The following is a 20,747-nucleotide window of genomic DNA, read 5'->3' on the forward strand; positions in this document are numbered from 1 at the left end:
CTTTGTTTGAGCAGGTGAGAAGTGGGACTCCTCCAGCGGCTCCGCCTGTAACCCAACGCTTCCCTCTGATAAGATCAACAATGTTGGCAAATCCTCATCAGCTCCACGCAAAAAATCATCACGGTGCAAAATCAAGACGTTAAAAAGACATTCCCTTATCTCTATCATACTGAGAAACAAATACACAATTTAAAAAACAAAAGAAAAAACAAGAGAGCAACTTTACTTTAGCTTCCACGGCCACCAGAGTTAATTCTCACAGGAACGCCAGGGTTCCCGAACCAATCAAAAACCGGAAATACATACAGGGCACATCAACAGGGACACCATAAATAAGGGTTTAAAGTGGGAAAAGGGGGGGGGGGGGGGGGGAAGAGCGATACTGCCACTTCATGGCCCTGCTGTCTCTGCAGCATCGCATCTCCAGTACAAATAGAAGAGCTTTTATTTTGTAATTCCTCGCGTCCGTCTTCCTCCCTCCCCTCCGCTCGTGCCTGGCAGCATCACACCGTCCAAAGGGCTTCGGGAGGGGAGACGAAGCGGGGGGGCGCTGGATAGGGGTGAAGGTAAGGTAATGAAGTCTGATGTTGTAGAATAGTAGTAGTAGCATTAATAGTAGTAAAGGTGGTGGTGCGGGCAGAGAGAGGGGGGTGTGGCTGTGGTGTTGCCCTGTAACAGCATGCGAGTCCTGGCTGATTATTATTTTTCTTTTTCCCCAAAGTGTTTTGATCGGTGAGGGAGAGATGGTCCAAAAAAAAAGCAAGCGCTCCCGAGAACAGCATCACTTCGATATAATCGCAACTGTGAGGGGTGGGGAAGGGCAGAGGAGGGGGGGAGCAATCCTTCAAAGCTATTCATCCGTCCAGCCGCACTCCACTTCCACCTGCCCCCCCATCCCCTCCTTCCTCTTCGGCATCGTCCTCTTCCTCTGTCTACACCAGCTGGTAGCCCGAGCCAGACGTCTGGTCGTATTCTATTGTGTACTGCGTGGTCCAGTCCACCGCCACGGGCCGGATCAGACCACAACAGCGGATCTCGAAGAAATCTATTAGGTTCCGGATGCACCCGTGGCTGCAGAGAGACAGAGAGAGAACGAGGAGCAGTGAGAGAGAGAGGGGAGTGGCTACAGTTAGTGGCAACAGTGACACACTTCTTCCAGACAACCGATGGCACCACAATGGACCTTTGGTTCAGATATTATAGATTTTAATGTAAATTACTGAGAAAAAGAGACACAGTGTTTGGTCAAAACTGTGGCCGGACAAATTAGAATATTAGAATATAGGCTTCCACAGTGTGGATAATTAATGGTGAACACTGATTTGAAATTGCGAGATAGGGTATAAGCCTTGGTGGAGGTATGTGCCCCAACTAGTTTAGAAGATGTGTCAGGATGCGGACACTCAGATTCTCTCGTTGGAGACACTCAGAGGCAATGGTCTAAAAAAATGGGATCAAGTATGGAAATTTAAAAATTCATGCAATCTGTGTCTTTAAAGGAATGGGTCACACAATATAAACAACATGCCGTCAATAGGACTATTTCCTCTGTAGAAAGAGGATCCAAAGAATACAGTTTTTTCTCTTTCCGCAGAAACATCAAACTTGTTACCGGTAGGAGACTCAGTTATTAAAGATTTTCATTAAATATTAAACATTGTTTGAACACCAGTGTTAAATGAGAACATGTGTTTTTTCCTCATTTGGGCGAGGCGACCCTTTAATGTTATTCCTGAAGCCCTGCTGAGATCCAGACTCTCAGCAGCCAACAAATAACAGAGGAGTATTTACTTGAATGGGCTTTCGATGGACGTGGAGGTGACTTTAAAGTGCTTGTATCTCCGAGCGTTCATCCTCTCGTTGGTGGTGATTCCCAGAGCAGCGATCTGACAAGAAGGGAAAAGCAAAGAGCAGAGAGACATTTTTGAATCAAGAGACAGAAATAGCGATTATAATCCAAACTGGTCCGAGTTTACAACACTGATATTGTGGTAGCTGGACTCAGCAGAAGAAGAAAAAGTAAATTCGGACCTGGTAGAGCTGACACATGATGAGCACCGCCACCCACATGAAGTGGAAGATGCTGTTGAGGAACATCCAGAACATCCACGGGGAGCAGGAGGCAATCTGGGTCAGATAGAGCCAGAAACCATCCTTGGCGTAATTGGTGGCACAGTGGATCCTCCAGTCTGACGGCAGAGAAGATGAAGTCAAGAGGTTACAGAGGAACAGGAAGATGTATGTGTTGTGCTGATGTAATGAATAATAAAAAAAGGCCTTTTTGACTCACAGCAGATGCAGCCGTATATCATCCAGCAGATCATGCAGAGCAGGAAGAACAGGTAGCCCATGAAGTAGCGGTGATTCCCACTTCCTGCAGAGGAAAGGTCAAAAAATGTCAAATTCAAATACACTTTTGCTTTGAACCGAATGCTAACATGTTAATCGGTTTGTTCACAATTTTGGTTTAGTTTATACACTGTATGTAAAGATGAACGACGTGATTGCCTAAAGTGAAGCCGACTGGTGGCTGGTTGCAGTAAGCTATAAACCTATAATCCTCTATGTAAGTGGATGGGACATGGACCAAAATAAAGAAAAGAAATCGAAGTAAACTAAAGTAAACTGGAGTACTAAAGGAATCACTAGAGGACACATTGGATACATTTCCCTCAGAGATTGTTTCTGTCCAAATGTGGATTTTTTTGGTAAGTTTGGTTTTAATTAGTTATTTGATGCCATAAAAATGGGGAGAATCCTCATGACAGCTGAGACTGACACGGGATTGGTCGTGTGAGTGCATCAGGAGGACATCAGTACAGCAGCTCCATCCACCAATCACTTGTCTCCAAAGGAAGTAATCAGATGAAGATGGCAGTGTTCATGTCCAGGATATTTTGGTTTAATTTCTAGATAGTGGGAGGAGGTGGAGACACAATGCCCATCTTTATACACCATCTTCCAATATCAGGAGCAGAGGGAGGATAGGTAAAAAAAGGATACACTGCCAACAATGGATTCACACCTCTGAGCTAGCATGGTCAACACAAATTAGCGTCTTTTACAGTCGTAGAAGTAAGAAGACACCTGCAGACTTGACATGGTGATTGGTTGTCACAAATGTCTGAAGACAGGAAAGATATCATTGCCTTCAGCTTCAACATAGACCAGGTCGTCTATTAACTCATTAAGAGGCCTTATGAGGGAACATAACATCATGATATTAGCTGCTGAGAGACAGTCAGTGCACTTGCTGTAGATTTAACCTCTAAAACAGGACATGCTGTACAAGGAAAGCTCACCCTCACCGCATCATAAACTGCTTCCAATGTTTGAGCACGTCTTAAAAGCTTTTTGTGTCACTTTTTTTACTGGACTGTTGTCCCAGTGGTCATGAGGCCAAACTTTGTTTGTTCAGACAGTTTCCTCACTTTTAAAGCTTCATCCTGACCAACAGAAGAATGGAAGTGCTACAGGACCCCTGCCCGCCTTCCTTCCACAAATGTCTCCAGAGCGCAGACGACACACCTCCCCACACCCACACGTACAGAGACACATTCACACTAGTACTTCTATTTGTGTAAGGACACTCACTGACATGTCTTTCCCTGCCCTTTACACAAATCTTAACCATCACAAATATAACCCAGATTTCACCAAAATGATCTGACTGTAAGGCCTAACAATCAAACTGGTCCCTAAAAAGACAGAAATAGAAGGTACATAAACTTCACTAGGTTTTTTTCAACAGCTGAAGGACTTAATTGAAAGTTCTCCACTGCATTCAGGTTCTGTCATTACTCATGATTTTAAGGATGTGGTCTTTTTTAAGTCCCACTGGAGGCTTATGTCATAAAGCTTTAATTTTTACAATCAAGCAGATATTACGTAGTGCTTCCTTTGTAAGATCAGAATATTTTATTCCTTCGTCTCCCAGTTTTTCCTCAGTTCTTCCTTGTTGTGCATAAGAACAAGAATAAAGTCAGAGCAGAGCCTTTAGTGAGGACATGTGTTGCTAAGAGAATTCTAAAGCTCTGAAACAATAGAGTCAAAACTCTCCACCTGAGGAGGAAAACTAGGAGCAGCTGGTTGCTGGGAAGTGAATGTGTTGCTGTGGTTGTTGACATGCTCATAAATCTGCAGTGGTGTATGATGACGTACCGACACAGTTCCCCACCCAAGGGCAGTGGTGGTCGAACTTGGCGATGCAGCGGTTGCAAACGGCGCAATGTTTGGACCTGATAGGCTTCCGTATCTGTCAAGAAACACAAACAAGGAATCCTTAAAATGAAGAGTCTGCTTTTTGACATAATCGCTCATATGCATTATCAGTTCCTGCGGGGGAGGGGGGAAGGAGATAGACTTTACCAAGCAGGTGCTGCAGAATATGCTCAGATCCAGGCTGCCTGTCTCTGCCAGCTCCACGATCGTCTGGAGCAAAGAAACAAGAATAAAGAGCAGGATTTTAAAAAAAATGAAGGAAAAAAAAAGAAGAAGAGAAAGACATGGCAGAAAAATGAATCAACAACTGAGAACCTCATCTCGCTGAGGTCTGTTTGGCAGGGCAACAAAAGACCTACTGACAGTGCACAGGCTGAAGCTAGGGTTTCCAGCTGGATGATCACTCTGGAAAGTTGGCTGATTCACAGTGAACTGGGACAAAGGCCACGAGGAGATTTACAGTATGACTCACTTGTGTGTGCGTTTTCTTTTTTAAAAGGCAATATAACTTTAACAGGATTTATCTAATCTGTGCAAATGAGACATTTGGTCCTCCTGTGTGTTTTTTATCATCTTGTTTTTACAGCTCGTCTCTGTGCAAATAAACTGAAGTTAGAAAACTCCTTATGTGCATGTGTCAAAGGAAAACAAGAGGTAGAAGGGGATCCTCTGCAGCGGAGGGAAGACTTTGAAGCTTTTGATCGGAGGGGGCTGACTAGCCTGCACTGTGCTAACAATGCAGGGTAAATTTAGCTCATCATCAATCACAGGACACAGGACAATCGGGTCCTGGTAAGACGCTGAGTCCCTGTCGTTGTCGATCAGAGTGAGATAATGAGGGACGGGGGCCGGAGGAGGGTACAGAGAGGGACGACCACTGAGGGCAGTGGACCGGAGAACCCACCGGGCAAATGTTCACAGCTCAATTAACATCACACGTGATATAAGAAAACAGTGTGGAAAAATGTTTACGTGCGAGTGGGAAAAAAACACCAAACAAGTCATAGTGATCACAAAGTATAACAACCTTTTTCTTCTGCTCCTCTGATGCTTTTATGATTCCTGGGTCCGACTTCCAAGATTTTCCAAAGTTGTAGAACAGAAACAGGGTGTTTATCAGGAAGGGCACGTGGACGGTGGCAAAAGGTAGATGTACAGCTCGGTTAAGGAAGATGGTGGACAAACAGCTGTTCTCTGCACACGTTTAGTCTGTTACTTTCACCACAAGAAACTTCAAATCCTTTTAAAACACACTGCTGCTACTACTAGACTGATGACAAACAACTGCTGCATCAAAACAACCGCACGTCATTTAAAGCTGCAGCGTTATTACAGGTGCTGGTGTAACCTGCTGCTGCCTGGAGCTTCATCTGTCCTTTGTGTAACACAGCACAACCATTACTTTCAAAGTCACTGAAACCCCTTTGAAATAAAGTCAAAAGTCTACATTTCAATCACATCTTGATGAATTTACAGAAGCACACTTATAAGACTGTAGTTTAAACAGAAGCAGGTAAACTACTTCATTACAAATCTCTATATTTATACTACAACCAGTGAACATCTCGTAATGGGAACACAGCAGGCCCATGCCAACCCGTGAGTACTCACTAATCATTACTACATCAGTGTTCAACATTTATGGGTTGGATCACGTCCACCTCTTCATTGTGATTTCAATTACACACCTGTTTACATCCGGTTGTGACGCTATCGTGTTGATTAAATCAGATCAGACTATTCAGCACCTGCCAAAATACACAAAGCCACTTCTGTGGTTGTTCCTGCCACAGAAGTTGTTTCCAGGTCCACATGATGACAAACTCACACCAACACCTGCTGTTGCTTCTCGTAAATACTCAGCTGACGTCAGCCGAACATGACAAAAACTTGTGTGTTGTGTCAAGTTTTTCGGTGTATTTTACTACAATGACGTCAAAGTGAGTCAGTGATTCATAACAACATGCAAACCGACAGACTGTCTGAACTCGACTCACCGCATCAAGGAGGGATCTTTTCAGTCTGTCAGCACAGCTCAACACGACTTCCTTCCATGAATACACACAAGAGACCATAAGGCATTCCTGCTTCCACAGAGGAAAAGCTGTTCTTATATATATATATATATATATTCTTTGTTACACAAACACTGCTTGTGTGCACGCGTTTCACAGTCAATGTGTAAATGTAAAGGAGGAAGATTCAAATGTGCATATCGATTTTAACACACATAACAGACATGCGATTGCTAAGTTATGGAAACAAATGTGTATGTTCAACAGCCTGGTGTCTAACCCTGGAGAGATAAGATAATATGTTGTGACAGCTGTGGATTAGCCTAAGTACAGTCAGTGCTGTGTGTGTGTGTGTTCGTGTGTTTCCCAGAGGAAACCAGCCGAGTGACACACACTGCAAAAGCATCAACACTTGCTAACGCGTGACTCAACGTTTCAATTTGTTAGGCAAAACTATGAGTCAATCATCATGATAGGATCCAAAAGAAAACAAATCAAGAGCAATACAGTGTGAAATCAAGTGTTGCGTGTGACAGTTTTTCGGTCAAACAAGCTGAATTAAGACACTGCTGCTTGAAAGCATTTTGTTGAAAGCATTTAAGTGTCAGTGGAAGGCAGCAAATGACTGACATAAAAGGGTTTTACTCCGTCCATGTTGAAAAAAGTTTAAAAGGCATTTTACATATGGTTTTGTCCACTAACTTTATGGGTGTGCAATATTTCTTTACTGGAATAATCTTTCCCCCCAAAAAAGCTTCCACACCGTCAAGCTTCCATTTTTGGCCAACGTGTTGCATAAATGTGTCTGGATCATATTTCCGACTTAAAATGAAACAGGTTATTACAAAGTGAAAAAAACCATTTGGATCCCAAGTGCCTTGAGAATGGTAAAACTTAAACTTAAAAGGGTGCCAACTTAAAACGCCATGAAAACAAGAACAAGTTGTGTTGACTGTGTGATTAAACGTTCGCCAACAACTACCATGGAGGTTACTTTTGTTTTTCCAAAAGCAAAGGGGATTTTGAAAATGAGAACAGTCTCTGTTGGTTTGTTAGGATCCCCATTAGCTCCAGCACTGCAGCAGTGATTCTTCCTGGGGTCTGCAACACAATGGTGGGAGAATGTTTTCCTGAAATGTGTGCGCAAAGGCAGAAGTCTGATCTGCTTTGTCAAAACACACTTGATGTTAAAACCAACACCGACAGAACCACAACAGATGACCGAATAAATCCTGTGAAGCAGAAGCAAAGGTTTGCAGCCCTCGAGGTCTGTTGGGAAAGCAGCTACTAGTAACTGTGAGAGACACTGCAGGCACAGAAATAACCTGCCTCAACAACTACTGTGGTTTGCTGTAGGGATGCACCGATCCGCTTTTTTCACCTCCGATACCGATATCTGAGGTTTAGTATCGGCCGATACCGATCCGATACCGATACTAATTAAACAGTCGGATTCCCCTGGTCCGCACCAGTTCTAAGTCACCCGCGGGGGAGTTTACCAACTTTGCAGCTCCGCCGGTTCCGTTCAAACTGAGCAGGGCGGGAGATCCGGACCGGGAGCGGGACCCGGACCGGGAGCCGGACCGGGGTTCACAGCCGCCTGGGGGAAGCTAGCGGCGGCGGCGTGCGGAGTGGGCAAAGTTCCGGGTCCCGGTCCCGGTACCGGGGCAGCAGCACCAGCAGCCGGCAGCCCGGCTCCGGGGAGCACCGCGGCCCCGGTGGAGGCGGCTCGGCTCGCACCGGGAACCAGGGGAGAGGCGCCAGGCACTGTCGGCTCCGCACGGCGTGTTGCTTGCGTATGACGTCACTCACAGCGCACAGCATAGAATTACACTGAATAGATCAGCCGATATGGATCGGCCCATTGTCACCGATACCCGATCTAGAAATTTCTTCAATATCGGTACCGATACCGATACAAATATCGGATCGGTGCATCCCTAGTTTGCTGCTGACAAGGAACCAGACCACTGAGCTTCTGTGGTCATCCCTGCAGCGCAGTTATGATTTCATTCATAAGCACGTTCTGACAGAGCGAGAGAAGCTTCTACACATCCCTGAGGACCACATGGAGATTGATCTTCTAAAAGTACCTCCATCAAGAAGAGGGGGTTGACAGAACACACGTCTGAAATGACCTGATACATAAGGAACTCACTGGAGTGCCTCATTGGTCTAGTAACTCAATGACCAGTGGCGTGGCAGAGGTTGAGCCAGGGATCGATGAAACTCTTCAGACAAACGGTTTCAGTGGGACAGAGAGTCAGGGCCTTCCCATTAGTATCCATTTGTCTGTTGAAGGGCTGCAATGTACGCAGGCGATTTGGCTTATTCCCACTTCAGTATACTGATGCCGGAGGAAGGATGGTGTATAAAACTGATACGGTATGTAGGCACTGTGGCAAAATAAACCATATGGTATTGGCAATACATCTAGCATGGCCACACATTTGAAGCTACATCACCCTGACACCCAAGACCAATGATTCCCACACAGTTGATCCAGTCTATGGCCGTACCACAGGGGCACATGTCCGTGCAACAGTGCCTGAATGACAGGTACACCGACTACTTCTCGTGTATGAGACAACTGCATGGCATGCCATTCCTGCGTACGCACAGCTCCAGCTGAAACTATGATGTGCGAGTGCCTGTGTGGACGGTAAAAACTTAATGGACCATGTCAAGAGCATGCAAGAGGGAGAGACCGGGCGAGCATTAGATAAATAGAGCTGCATACAGCTCTACATGAATCAAAGGAGCAAAATATCAGAGATCTCTTATGTTATTACAGGAGGTGTACATATTTCATAAACTGTGAGTTTTGTGATCCGTTGCACCCTTAATAAGGAAGCACATATAATTTCGGTTCAACTTAAGTTAAACTGATACAGATCAAAGCTCTGTGTTTTTATTGTTTCTACAAAGCATTCAGTGTCTTCTTTCATCAGTTCTGCACTCTTGCTTAATTCCACACATCACAAATCTGTCATTTTCAAATCTTCTGCCCCGCTGGTAAAGCATTTTATGAGCAAGTCTTCCCCCTTTTTTTCACCTGAGACATAAGGAAAATATGATCTGGGCTGGGGAAGGACAAAAGAAGTAGCATCGCTCAGCTCATACCTTTGTCATTGAATCTGATTTCCACCACAGGCCTGGGGAGTATAATAAGCTCACATTATGAGAAAGTGGGTCAGGAATGGTAGACACACCGTTTGAAGGTAGAACGAAGACGGGCAAAACACCAGGCAGAATAATGACACTGCCTAACAGACATTGGGGCTGTTAAGAAACCAACAGCAGGTCAAATGAAAAGGAATCCTTGACCATGAAATCCAGACAAGACATGTTGGAATCTTTCAGCCCTTCACACAAATGAAAGGTTTGTATCCCATCTACAAATCCAAGTTCATTCTAGGGTCACCAGAACTGCAGGCACGTACAGAATGAACGTTAACCCACGCTGGGCCCCAGGCCACAGTTTACGTAACCAGGCTCTGAAGGGTCAGACCGAGTAAACCAATTCCTCCCTAGGCATCACACAGGAGATCACAAAGGAGGAGGTAAAAAGCATTGCTACACTTCAACTGCAGTGCTGTCGGATGAACGAAATTGGGCTGAAACCCACACACGTTTTCACATCATACAATTTATGTTGAGAATTTCAGAAATCCATCAATCACAAGGACTTCCTGCAGCGATTAGCTTGGACTATCAGAGGAATGAGGTTCTCTCTTTTATATTCCTAACTATGCTTTTCACTTCCTGCGCATACAATTAGGCAGAGCCGCAACTATTACATGATTGATTATTCAATTAGAATAAATTAATCAGAAATGGTCTCATTTCAAACTAAAATGTTGCTTCTCAAAAACGATGACTCAACACTTTTCCCTGTCACATCCCTCATTTCATTTTACGTCTTTGTTGGACAAATAGATCAAGCAATCTTCTCCTGTCACAACTTTTTTTAATGGCTTTTCGAATTTTTTCAATAAAATAATCTGTTCAATCAATTGACAAGCAAGTGACAAGCAAGTGCAACACTATGCACACCTTTTAAGAAAAGATTTGCTGGTGCAGGGTGTGCTGATATCCCCCTATTCAAACGATTATTTCATCTTTACTCTCTAGGACAGCAGATGTTTCATCCAGATGTTGAGTTTGGGCCTGTTCACAACAGATGTCAGCACCTGGATAACACATCATACTTGACAACACACTTTGACCTTAACTTGACATTTGCTCTATTGGGGTGAAAGTATCAAAACGATACTCGTGGAAAAAGCTGGGTGTGCTTTTAGATTGATTGAACATCTCGTCACAACAAGCACAAAATCTTGGTGCCCTTGAGAAACATTACACTTGATTAAAAAGTAGAAAAAAGTGGACAAAACCAAATGTCAACCCCAAATCTCCTATTGAGCGGCGGAACAAAACAGAATAGACCATGACTGCAGTCTTGTAGGAGAAATATCGAATGTCTCGATGATGTCAGAAGCATGAACCAGCACGTCTGTGGACTGAAAAGGCTGAGGAGAGACACCATTAGAGCAAAATGATTCATGACACACACGCACACACACACCTAATGACAGGCTTGATAGCTGGGGGACAAAAGAGAGGTCTGAAAGAAGCAGTGTTTTTCTCAATCACATGTCTCCGCACAAGACCAGACGTGTCTGTTGTCAAAGGGACAGCTTCCCACGTGGTGAATGATCCATGTACAAACAAACATCTAACAGTGCACAGGATGTTAACCTCATCAAATCTTTGCTCTTTGAAGATGAATGCACATGAGCAGGTCAGGACACTTTACTGTAGTGAGGTCCCATCTATTTACTGCTGAGTATATGCCACACATCCATGAAAGATATGCTCAAAACACATCTCCAGCAACATGAAAAATGAAAAGACCCTTAGAGCACAGTTTTTCTTTCAATAACCTCAGGTCAAAGACCCTCTCCCTTCCCATTAGTCAAGCAATGAGGCATTAAATTAAAAGCTTTCCACAAACGAGAACTCCCCGCTCACCTCCTGCAATTAGTGGCTCCGGAAAAAGAACAGCCATTCTTCCATGAACAAAATAACATGAGAAAGGAGTCGTGCTGTGGCCAAGAGAAACTCTTTGGAGTCGCTTTGTTGGGTTTCACCCAGAAGCTGCTACACACTAAACACACTGTTCCCGATTATGAAACACAGAAGCGGCGTGTTCATTTAGAGACGTAACATATCAGCTTCTGGTGCCTTAATTTCCATTAACTCCTCTTTGTACACAGCTTTCTCTCTTCCAACTCCTTTAATCCACTGAAATTGGCCTGAAACACGAGTACTTATCCTAGTAGTGTTTTGTCTTATTCTGGCAAAATACAATTCAATTTGTACGAGCCTTTATTTCATTGAGATCTTCCTGCTTAAAGATAACATTTGCCAGACATATATTGGTTGACCCAATACATAAAAGCACGATAGCAAGATCTAATAAGCCAAGAACAAACAGCCCATTTGAGGAACACGGAACATAACTGCAAGGTTTTTAAATTGTTGTCTTTACTCCAGTAATGAGACGATGTGTGTGCCAGGTCTCAAACCTCATTGTGGGTGAAAACAGATATGAGGATATGATAATGAGGACACAAAAGCCCATTTGGCACTCTGAGTGGCTGGAAAGAGGTACAGAGGTCTATACGAGTGCCAGCTTAATGCCAAAACGTTTTGATTCAATGTCACTCATCTATCACAGAGATGGAGTAGTATGTGCAAGTAAGGGGGTAAGGAACACAATAATCCAAACGTCATTTTGTACATAAAAACTTAATGTAGATTATGTTACCTGTGAACAGAGCCAGGCTAGCTGTTTCCCCATCCCGAGTCTTTATGCTGAGCTAAGCTAATTGGCTGTAGCAGTAGCATTCCCCTAAACTCAATGCTAATGAAGTCTAAAGAAAGAAAAGGATATCATTCCAGAACCAGTAGAACCAGGTGGTGTACATCCAGAACTTGGTGGCCAGGTAGATTCCCAGAGGCAGGGCGCTGTGCATGGAGTGGTCGAAGAAAGCCCTGCACAGAGAAGAGAAGATAGAATAGGAGGAATGTTTTTCTGTTTTGTTTTCAATCGTCCTCATTAACCCCTAACCATCATCGCATTTCTGCACTGCACTTCCTATTAATCAAGTATTGTACACAGTAACACTTAATTAAATGTGTTCAATACATCAAGGCATTCTTCTTGCACATGTGAAACCTGCTCACTGTAGCACATTCGGATGAATGTGAAGCCGACGCTTTGTTCTGACAGCAGCAGAAATAAACCAAACCATGACCTGATGACACACTGCAGCTGCACTCTACACCCCTCAGGTGGACTTTGTACTGAGAATGTCAGTAATTATACAGCCAACCCTCTGATTAAACTATGTTATTGTAGTCAAAAAGCTAAAAGCAGTAACAACAAACTGCAGCAGCAGGACATGATGGCAGGAGTAAAGGGGTTTAAAAGCGCAGTGTAATATTTAGGTGTAGGGGATCTATTGGCAGAAATAGAATATAAATAATCCTAACGACGTTTGTATTAAAACAAAAACAGTGTATCATCAAGCAGCAAGAACAATGAATTAAGGATATATATGTCTTCCACCCATTATGAAGCAAGAACAGAGCAGACAAAAATCTATGAGGCGTGTGTGAGTGTAAGTGTGTTTATGTGACTGACACGTACTTGGAGAGGAACTGCACGGTGATCCAGACACCGGCGTACATGAGGCCTTTGATCAGCCATGAGTCGATATCCAGGTCAGCAATGAAACCAACGAGCCAGATGACCAAGAAGGGCGTTCCCAGCATCACCTTCTGCCTGAACTCCTGCAGGAGGAGGCCGGATAAAATAAACAAGTGAGACAAGTAGAGAGAGACATGACATAAAAAGGAGGTGGGAAGCAAAGTATTGAGCTCAATGTGGAGAGCATTACATGAAGATTGATAAGAGACGGATGTAAGTTTGGCAGAGTAAAGAAAAATCAACGAGAGATGAAATCAAGACAGAAAATGCAGAAATGGAAAATACATGAGACGTGAACCAGGGGGAAGGAGAATGTTGAGCACTTTGTAGCGGTTTATGGTTTTAAAGTCTTTTGTAAAAGTAAAAATATAATCCTAGTGCTGACTCTTAACCCTTGTTTAGAATAAAAGAGAATTAGAAGAATTAAAGATAAATGTGCACGGTTCATGAGACAAATCCACTGGAGTAACAGTCAAAAATCAAGATTTTCAAGGTACAATGTGTGCGGTGCAGGTTTAGCTTTGAATGTTGTCAAGGGGGGAAGTGTATATAGAGTTCATATAGTAATTCATGCACTGATTTCTTCTTTTGTTTATAGATGTTTAATTGAATTTTTAATTTTCCAATTAACAAATGAAAAACATAAAAGGACGATTTAAACTACAGCATTGTAGTAGAATGATTGTAATCCAAGCTTCATTTGCAAGTTAACTGTGATGGTTAAAAACTTGGTTAAAAACTAAAATTGTATTTGTTGTTGTTTATTGCAATAATTGACAATGGTAATTTAAAAATGTGTGTGTTTTAAGAATGAGATGTCACGACCCTCAAAAAGTTAAATTACTTTTTTATCTAGGTTGGGTATTATGTCTTGACAGCCCTGTGACATGAAGAGCAAGGAAGGAAGCAGCAGGTTTATTTCACACTTATGGCCTAGGAAGCTCTACTCACTAAAGCACTAGGCTTGACAGTAGGGATCTGGAGTAAAGCTGAGGCAAACAACAGACTTCAATGGGATGTGCATTTAATAATCTACAATCCACTAAATCTATAGTGACATTGTCAAAGAATGGGCATCGGGTTTTCTATCGTTAGTGCAATTTTTGTGTAAATCTAAATGTACCTTCATTAACTTATTATGTCCCAGCAGAAAAGAAGAAAGACAACACAAGCTGAGTTAAAACACGGATTCAGTTGCAAAAATTTCCCCCCAAAGATCTACAAAGTAAAAATAAAAACATTCAGGGACATTAACAAACAGAAAGCAATACAGAACTTCTACCAGGGCAGGAAATAACTGACCACTGATGTATTGAAATCACCCACTCTGTCAGGAAACCAAGAAAATATCAGAACATCCTGTATTCCGGTAGTCAAGTTCATTGTATTCCAGTTTATTATCAGGTCACATGTAAATGACCACCCACTCTGCTCAGATTAGACGGTTTGCTTCCTGCTTAGTTCCAATTTTCCCAGGTGGTCACATTGTTCAATGCAACAGGTCATTTAAAGAACCATCTACTTCCTGTCAGACTTTCTGTCTGAAACTGTTGAAAGTCTGACACATTAGCCAACCCCAGGCATGGGCTGCAAAGAAGATCAACCTGGACAGTGAGACGTGATAAGCACTAACTCTGTGACTCGCTTATATGTATGTGTGTGTGTGTACCTTGTCCATCTTCAGCCTCTTCAGGTAGGATGGGCTGTCGTAGCCTTTTGCCTGCCGCGCTTCCTGAAGGTGATTGATCATCCAGACGTTCTTCCTCTGCTTGGCAAGATCAAGCGGTGTTTCCCCCTGAAAAAAAAGGGACAGAAGACAAGTCTGTGCACTGGTACCATCACAGAACTAAATATTACCAGCATGAAACAGCTGGGACAGAGGACCGAGCCATGAGGAAGTAATTTACCTTGATGTTCTGTGCATCAACGTTAGCGTTGGCATCCAATAGCAGGCTGATGACAGTGGTGTTGCCGGCCAGCACTGCCCAGTGCAGCGCTGTGTTCTTGTGATATTTGTCACCAAGGTTGACTGATACGTTGAAGGTCAGTAGCAGCCGGGTGGGATCCACACTATCACATAGAGGCAGAAATCAAGTCAAATTGAGTTATGAAAACCACCTAATGAGATGAGTGTGCCATTTGTTTGGATTTAAAACCCATTAATGCAGGTAAGTTGAATGTTCCATAAGGGAATTAAAATCCAAAACATCACCACCATCTTATGATATACAGTATTTTGACTCAAAACGTTTAGTAGAATACAAATACTTGTATATTGTTTTCTATAGCATGTCATGACATATTTAGTTTTAACAATCTTCCAATTTCAGTTTTTAAAGTAACAACACATTTTTCATCAATTTTAAGTTACTGTGTGAAATTGGGCATTTAATCGCCAATAGGTCTAAAAAGATGTGAGCCAATAGAATTCAGTAAAACATTGTTCCTGTTCGAGTTCTAACATGTTCTTTCAGTGGGTGTAACTCACTCAGGGTAAAGAAACTCACCTAACAAATACACGTCTGTGGTCAACAATAGATGTATAACGGACGTAAAAACATTTTGATGTCACATGAAAACTGTCCTTTCTTTCACTGCTTTTTTCATTTACAAAACCTCAAAACGTTTCTCCTTTCTCCATCATTCTTCATCTCCATTTTAATCAGCTAATTACCCACTATTGTAGTATATTTAATTGCTGAATATATAAATCAGAGAAAAATAGCTTGTCAGGATTATTCACATAGAGCAGAGCAGCAAGACTGAGACTTGTTTCCCTGTGTCAGCAGTTTTTCTAATGAATTACTGCTCATTCACACCAGAATGTTCTGTGCGTGTCTGCCGTCAGCAGAAGCATGCTCGGCTTGTACATGGGCTTAAGTGGACTTCAAAATGTAAGTGTTGCACACCTGTGTGTCCTGTAAGCCGCCCACATCAGAGGAGTCATGCCGTTCTGATCCATCATATCCACGTCCTGTTAGAGAGGGAAGGTTCAGTTACACGCTGAAAAAGCTGAGGAGCCAGTGAGAGGCGACAGGAATACAAGAGAGGTGGTAGGGCTCCCCCTGATGGAGAGCGACAGTAGAGTTTTCTGTCAAGCACAGACTTGAACCTACTAAGTGGCTCACAAAGCCCAAACAAAACAGGGAAAAAACATTTGAGGAAACTGTGTAGAGAGACAACTACACCTGCTGTTTTGTTAAGGGCCATTTCATCTATTTTTATTTTTCCTACTGACAAGTAGGGGTGTAACTGTACATGTATTCGAAGTGAAGAATCCGAAACGGCCCTTTTGGTTCGGTACGCACGTGTACGGATCTAATGGGTGGAACTTATTGTGCATCTCAAACTCTGAAGTATAACTTTAGCGAAGGACGAGATGTGCTGTCGGCCCGTGGTCAAAGCGACCGAACACAAACAGGAGTGTGAAGACCCTCCCTCATCATTTAAGTTCGCTTAACCAGGGTTAAATAAAATTAATAAAAAAATCGGTTTAATGTTTTCTGTTCCTTGTTTCTACTATACCGAAAACCACAAAACAGAGGTACGTACCGAACCGTGATTTTTGTGTACTGTTACACCACTACTGACAAGAGACAAAGCATCAGTCTGCTGGAAAGAGTGTTTTCCTACCGCTCCTTTGGCGATAAGGTAGGCTACGATGGAGGTGTGACCGAACTGGGCGGCCAGGTGGACACAGCTGCAGCCCTCGCCGTCAATCAGAGATGGGTCGGCGCCATATTTCATGAGCTGCACCACCATGGATAGATGGCCTTGTCTGGAAGAAGACAAACAATGATTTAGGAAGATGGCTTACCCCAGTTCATATCAGTTTCATATATCATGAAGACTTTGAGGGAATTTGAGGGGGGATTCTTGAGTTATGGCCAAAAACATGTTTTATGAAGGTACAGTGACCTCTGTTTTTGACCACCAATATTCTATTAGTTAATTCTTATTCCAAGTGGAATTGGTGCCAGAAGTACTGAAATTCCGGACAGATGCATAGATGTATATATGGAGATTTGTGCATATGGACAGTCACCTGGGTTTTGGCAGCAGTGGGAATGGGTTTTAAATGGAGACAGCCAGAGCCATTAACACTTGCTACCCACTTAGATGCTGCCTGGGTGATCAGGGTTATTTCATCAGTCGAAAGATCAAGTTCTTATAAAACCTTTACTGGTTTTAAACCATTATATCTGCACATTATATGCTGCTCCATTATATAAGAGACCTCTCCTGTCTTATTATGAAATGTCTCCCTTGTGATTTGTAGAATGTTTTTATCGCATACAGTATATGAGGCTTTCAAATTGTAGTTTTATTACCAACCATGTCTGCAATGTATACTTCTCCACATGGGACAATATAGGAAAAAAGACAGAGACGAAGGGGTGTGAGTAGGTGTGTGTGTGTGTGTGTGTGTGTGTGTGTGTGTGTGTGTGTGTGTGTGTCTTTCACCACACAAAACCCTTACTTTGCTGTGTGTATACCTGCGGAGACGAAGCCAGTACACCCAACACACCTAGTTCGGTTAAGTGCGTGAATAACTGAGGTCATATAGGCAAGTTATGTCTATATGAGTCGAGTCGAAGAGGGGCATTTAAAGGTCATTGGTAGGTGGAGGGGATGTGGGGGGGGGGGGGGGGGTGGAGACCGACACAGGACTCCTATGCCTGTTGTCAAACCGATCAATAATTCAGGAGGAGAGAGATTCATGTCCCCCCCATGTCTGCTAACTGGGGGTCACAGGGGCGACTGTGGATCACTTGCAACCAGTCCCTTCACCTCAGTTTACAGCACAACTGAGTGATCGTTACAAAAAGGAAGGAGGAAATAAAACATCTTCAGACTATCCAGATCAGATGGAGTTTCTACTCGTAAAACAACAGCACTGATGAGGGTTAACAGTTACCTTTGCACTGCTCGAATGCGTCAATGCTAAAATAAGCCTACAATTGACTATCAACTGGACGAGAGAGGCTAGAAATATATCTCTCTTAAGCTGTTTTCCAACAAACTCCAAAAAATGAACAAAATATTTAGGTGGGTGGTGTCGTCTGGGTAGAGCAAGCAGGAAATCAAATCTCATTGTCTTTCCAAGTTGATATCTTGTATTGCACCTCTGTTTCACCCTGAAGTATGTGCACCTCCCGCATGGGTTAGAAACGTCCTCAACACGCCCACTTGTTGGTGTGAATTGTCCTGCTGTATTCTCACATGGGCTCACTTGGACATGTTCCAGAATTTTTACAACAGGGCTGGCAGGAAACGGTAAGGGGAAAAACCCCAGAGCGACTGAGACAGACGTTTGCATTCTTACTGGAAAATTACAGGAAAATGTGCAGGACTCCGTGCATATCTGAAAGCAGCTTTAGATTCAGATGCTTTCTGTTGTAACTTTGGACCATCGCAAGGAATATATAATAATCAAAAGAAGCATTTCATTTAGAATACTCTGAAAAAAAATGATTGAGAAACATGCATATTGTCAGGTCAAAAAAGGTGAACACACGCCGTGGGTGAAATGTGACGATCACATGGCAGACGTGTTATCTGTTGTGAGTCTCTGTTACCTGGTGGCCCAGTGCAGTGGTGTGGAGTTCAGGTCTCCTCCCAGCTGGTCAACCAAGCCTCCTTTTGATATGTAGTATCTACACACAGGAACACAATTATCAGGTTTTACTTTATTTGACATCTACACAAGATTGTGAACACTTTTTATGAATCTAGTCTGGGTGTGAGATGTGAAACTGGTGCAGCCTTTAATAAACACTTTAAACGGTTGGCTTTTTTTTTTCAACAAGGAAATTAAATAGTAGAAGAATGTTACACACAGAGAGATATGGTGAAACTAACTGCTAGGAGAGAAAGCTTGGTGGATTCATACAGGACATATTAGATTACAGCCTTACCGATACTGAATTTTTTGTTTCACTTTTATAACTCACACCCGAGAATTGACTAGTACAACCATATATTTTTAGCCAGTCCTGGAGTTCAGACTCACAACCCTCCAAGCACAACCTGAAAACCTTGAACCTCAAAGCTACAACCACAGTCAACATCCTACACGATCGCGTTGACTCACTTGACCAAGTCTATCCTGTTGTTAATGGCGGCCCAGTGGAGGAGGGTAACATTTTCTTTGTCTGGCTGCCGAACGTCGAAGCCGGCCTCCACCAACTCCCTGCACCGCTCGAAGATGCCGTACCTGAGGAAGAGGAGTGGGGTGGGATTAAGGTCTCCTCACAGACAAATATGTGTGAATACACAAATAAGTACAGGGTGAAGCAAATAAAACATAAGGCACACTGACAAAATGCACACATTCATAGGAGCACATACAGAAACAACACAGATAAACAAACACTCAGACTGTATCTGTGTCATAACTTGGCAGTGGTTGGGTAAAAGGGGGATATCCCAAACCTCGAATCAAAACAAGTCAGACAAAGCTTTCATTGTCTTATCAGGAACACATTTACACATTTCTGTTCTTCACACCCAGGAATTATCTCACCAGCCGGTGAACTCTATCTTTAGCACAGACTGAATCAGAAAACCACAGTCAAAAACAAAGTGGTGGTTCTGGATTTAAAACTAATGTAGCTTGGTAACTTTTGTAAATGAGTAAACATGTAGACTCCAGAGATGCTGCTGCTTTAATTCGGCCAATAACAAGTAAGCCGTATACAATGTCCACCTCCCTGTGACACAACAGTATGAATTCTGACAACAGTATGAATTCTACACATGTACATATTATCCACTCACTGTGTGGCTTTGACAATGTCCCAGGTGCTGTAGTCATCCACATGGTTTTTACGACTGACATTCTCACTGTAGCCTTGGTTGTAATGACTCTGGGGTTTGATTTCCTGAAAAGACAGAGAGAGGAAGGATTCAGAAAAGGCCTGCAATATATTTAATAATTGATTGATCATTTTAGTCCCTTTTCAAGCTAATTTGACAAGAAATCGCCAGTACAATGTTTGTCACACAAAGTAACCTAATTCAAGACATCCCCATGACCTAAGAAATTGTGAATGACATTTTTATCAAAACAATTACTCAATTACATGAGGTTATAAATTGGCACAGTGTTTCCCACAGAATTAGATTGTACACGTGGCTGTAACTGCTCCCGGTGTCCTGCAGGACTCTATGGATTTTTTGACGGTTCACCGAGCCAACGGTCTGTCAGGATTTTTCCCGATGCCCACGACTATGAGAGACGGGTCTGATGTCAATGTTTTACTGAGAGAAAGAGCAAAAGCACATGTGCACAGCTCTAGAATGAATCAACAACACAAAACACCACAATAGAGATCTTTTGTGTTGTTATAGCTAGCTTTCAGACATGGAAGGAACTCGAGAGATCATCCAGAACGCAAATTTCCGAGTGAGAGCCTCCAGAGTTTCTGTGAAGCTTCTCCGCCGGGTCCCCTCGCATAAAGCCTGCACAAAACTCAGGAGGAGCCGATTTGAGAACACAGCAGGAGATCCCCTAGTTGTATTGATGAAGTTTCTCACACATGACAGGCGGAAAAAATAAAAAAACAAATATCTCAGGATGAAAAAGCAGTGCCATCTATTTGGAAGACACCAAGAAAGATGCCAAGAGAGTTTGTGGTGATAAGAGCCGATGCCAGTGTCAATGTGCTGCAAACAAAAAAACGGGATCTCTGCAGCGGAAATTAATACATCCTGCCTCTGCCTGCTGCATC

General features: G+C 43.0%; 1 protein-coding gene across 1 annotated transcript in view; it reads right to left on the bottom strand.

Annotated features, from left to right (window-relative positions):
• Positions 1 to 367: 367 nt before the first annotated feature.
• Positions 368 to 20,747, bottom strand: part of zdhhc17 (zinc finger DHHC-type palmitoyltransferase 17) — a 31,190-nt gene continuing 10,810 nt past the window's right edge. Inside the window, exons 3-18 of the mRNA XM_061080362.1 lie at positions 19,795 to 19,898; positions 19,109 to 19,231; positions 18,594 to 18,671; positions 16,648 to 16,792; positions 15,924 to 15,988; positions 14,922 to 15,084; positions 14,684 to 14,809; positions 12,955 to 13,097; positions 12,196 to 12,296; positions 5,249 to 5,373; positions 4,369 to 4,431; positions 4,162 to 4,255; positions 2,291 to 2,374; positions 2,032 to 2,189; positions 1,792 to 1,886; positions 368 to 1,071 (exon numbers count right to left, since the gene is read on the bottom strand). Of these exons, the coding sequence (XP_060936345.1) occupies positions 933 to 1,071; positions 1,792 to 1,886; positions 2,032 to 2,189; positions 2,291 to 2,374; positions 4,162 to 4,255; positions 4,369 to 4,431; positions 5,249 to 5,373; positions 12,196 to 12,296; positions 12,955 to 13,097; positions 14,684 to 14,809; positions 14,922 to 15,084; positions 15,924 to 15,988; positions 16,648 to 16,792; positions 18,594 to 18,671; positions 19,109 to 19,231; positions 19,795 to 19,898 (1,806 nt within the window). The 3' untranslated portion in view covers positions 368 to 932. The remainder of the gene's footprint in view (positions 1,072 to 1,791; positions 1,887 to 2,031; positions 2,190 to 2,290; positions 2,375 to 4,161; positions 4,256 to 4,368; positions 4,432 to 5,248; positions 5,374 to 12,195; positions 12,297 to 12,954; positions 13,098 to 14,683; positions 14,810 to 14,921; positions 15,085 to 15,923; positions 15,989 to 16,647; positions 16,793 to 18,593; positions 18,672 to 19,108; positions 19,232 to 19,794; positions 19,899 to 20,747) is intronic.

This window comes from Limanda limanda, chromosome 1, assembly GCF_963576545.1.
Source record: "Limanda limanda chromosome 1, fLimLim1.1, whole genome shotgun sequence".
In the NCBI taxonomy this organism is placed as follows: domain Eukaryota; kingdom Metazoa; phylum Chordata; class Actinopteri; order Pleuronectiformes; family Pleuronectidae; genus Limanda; species Limanda limanda.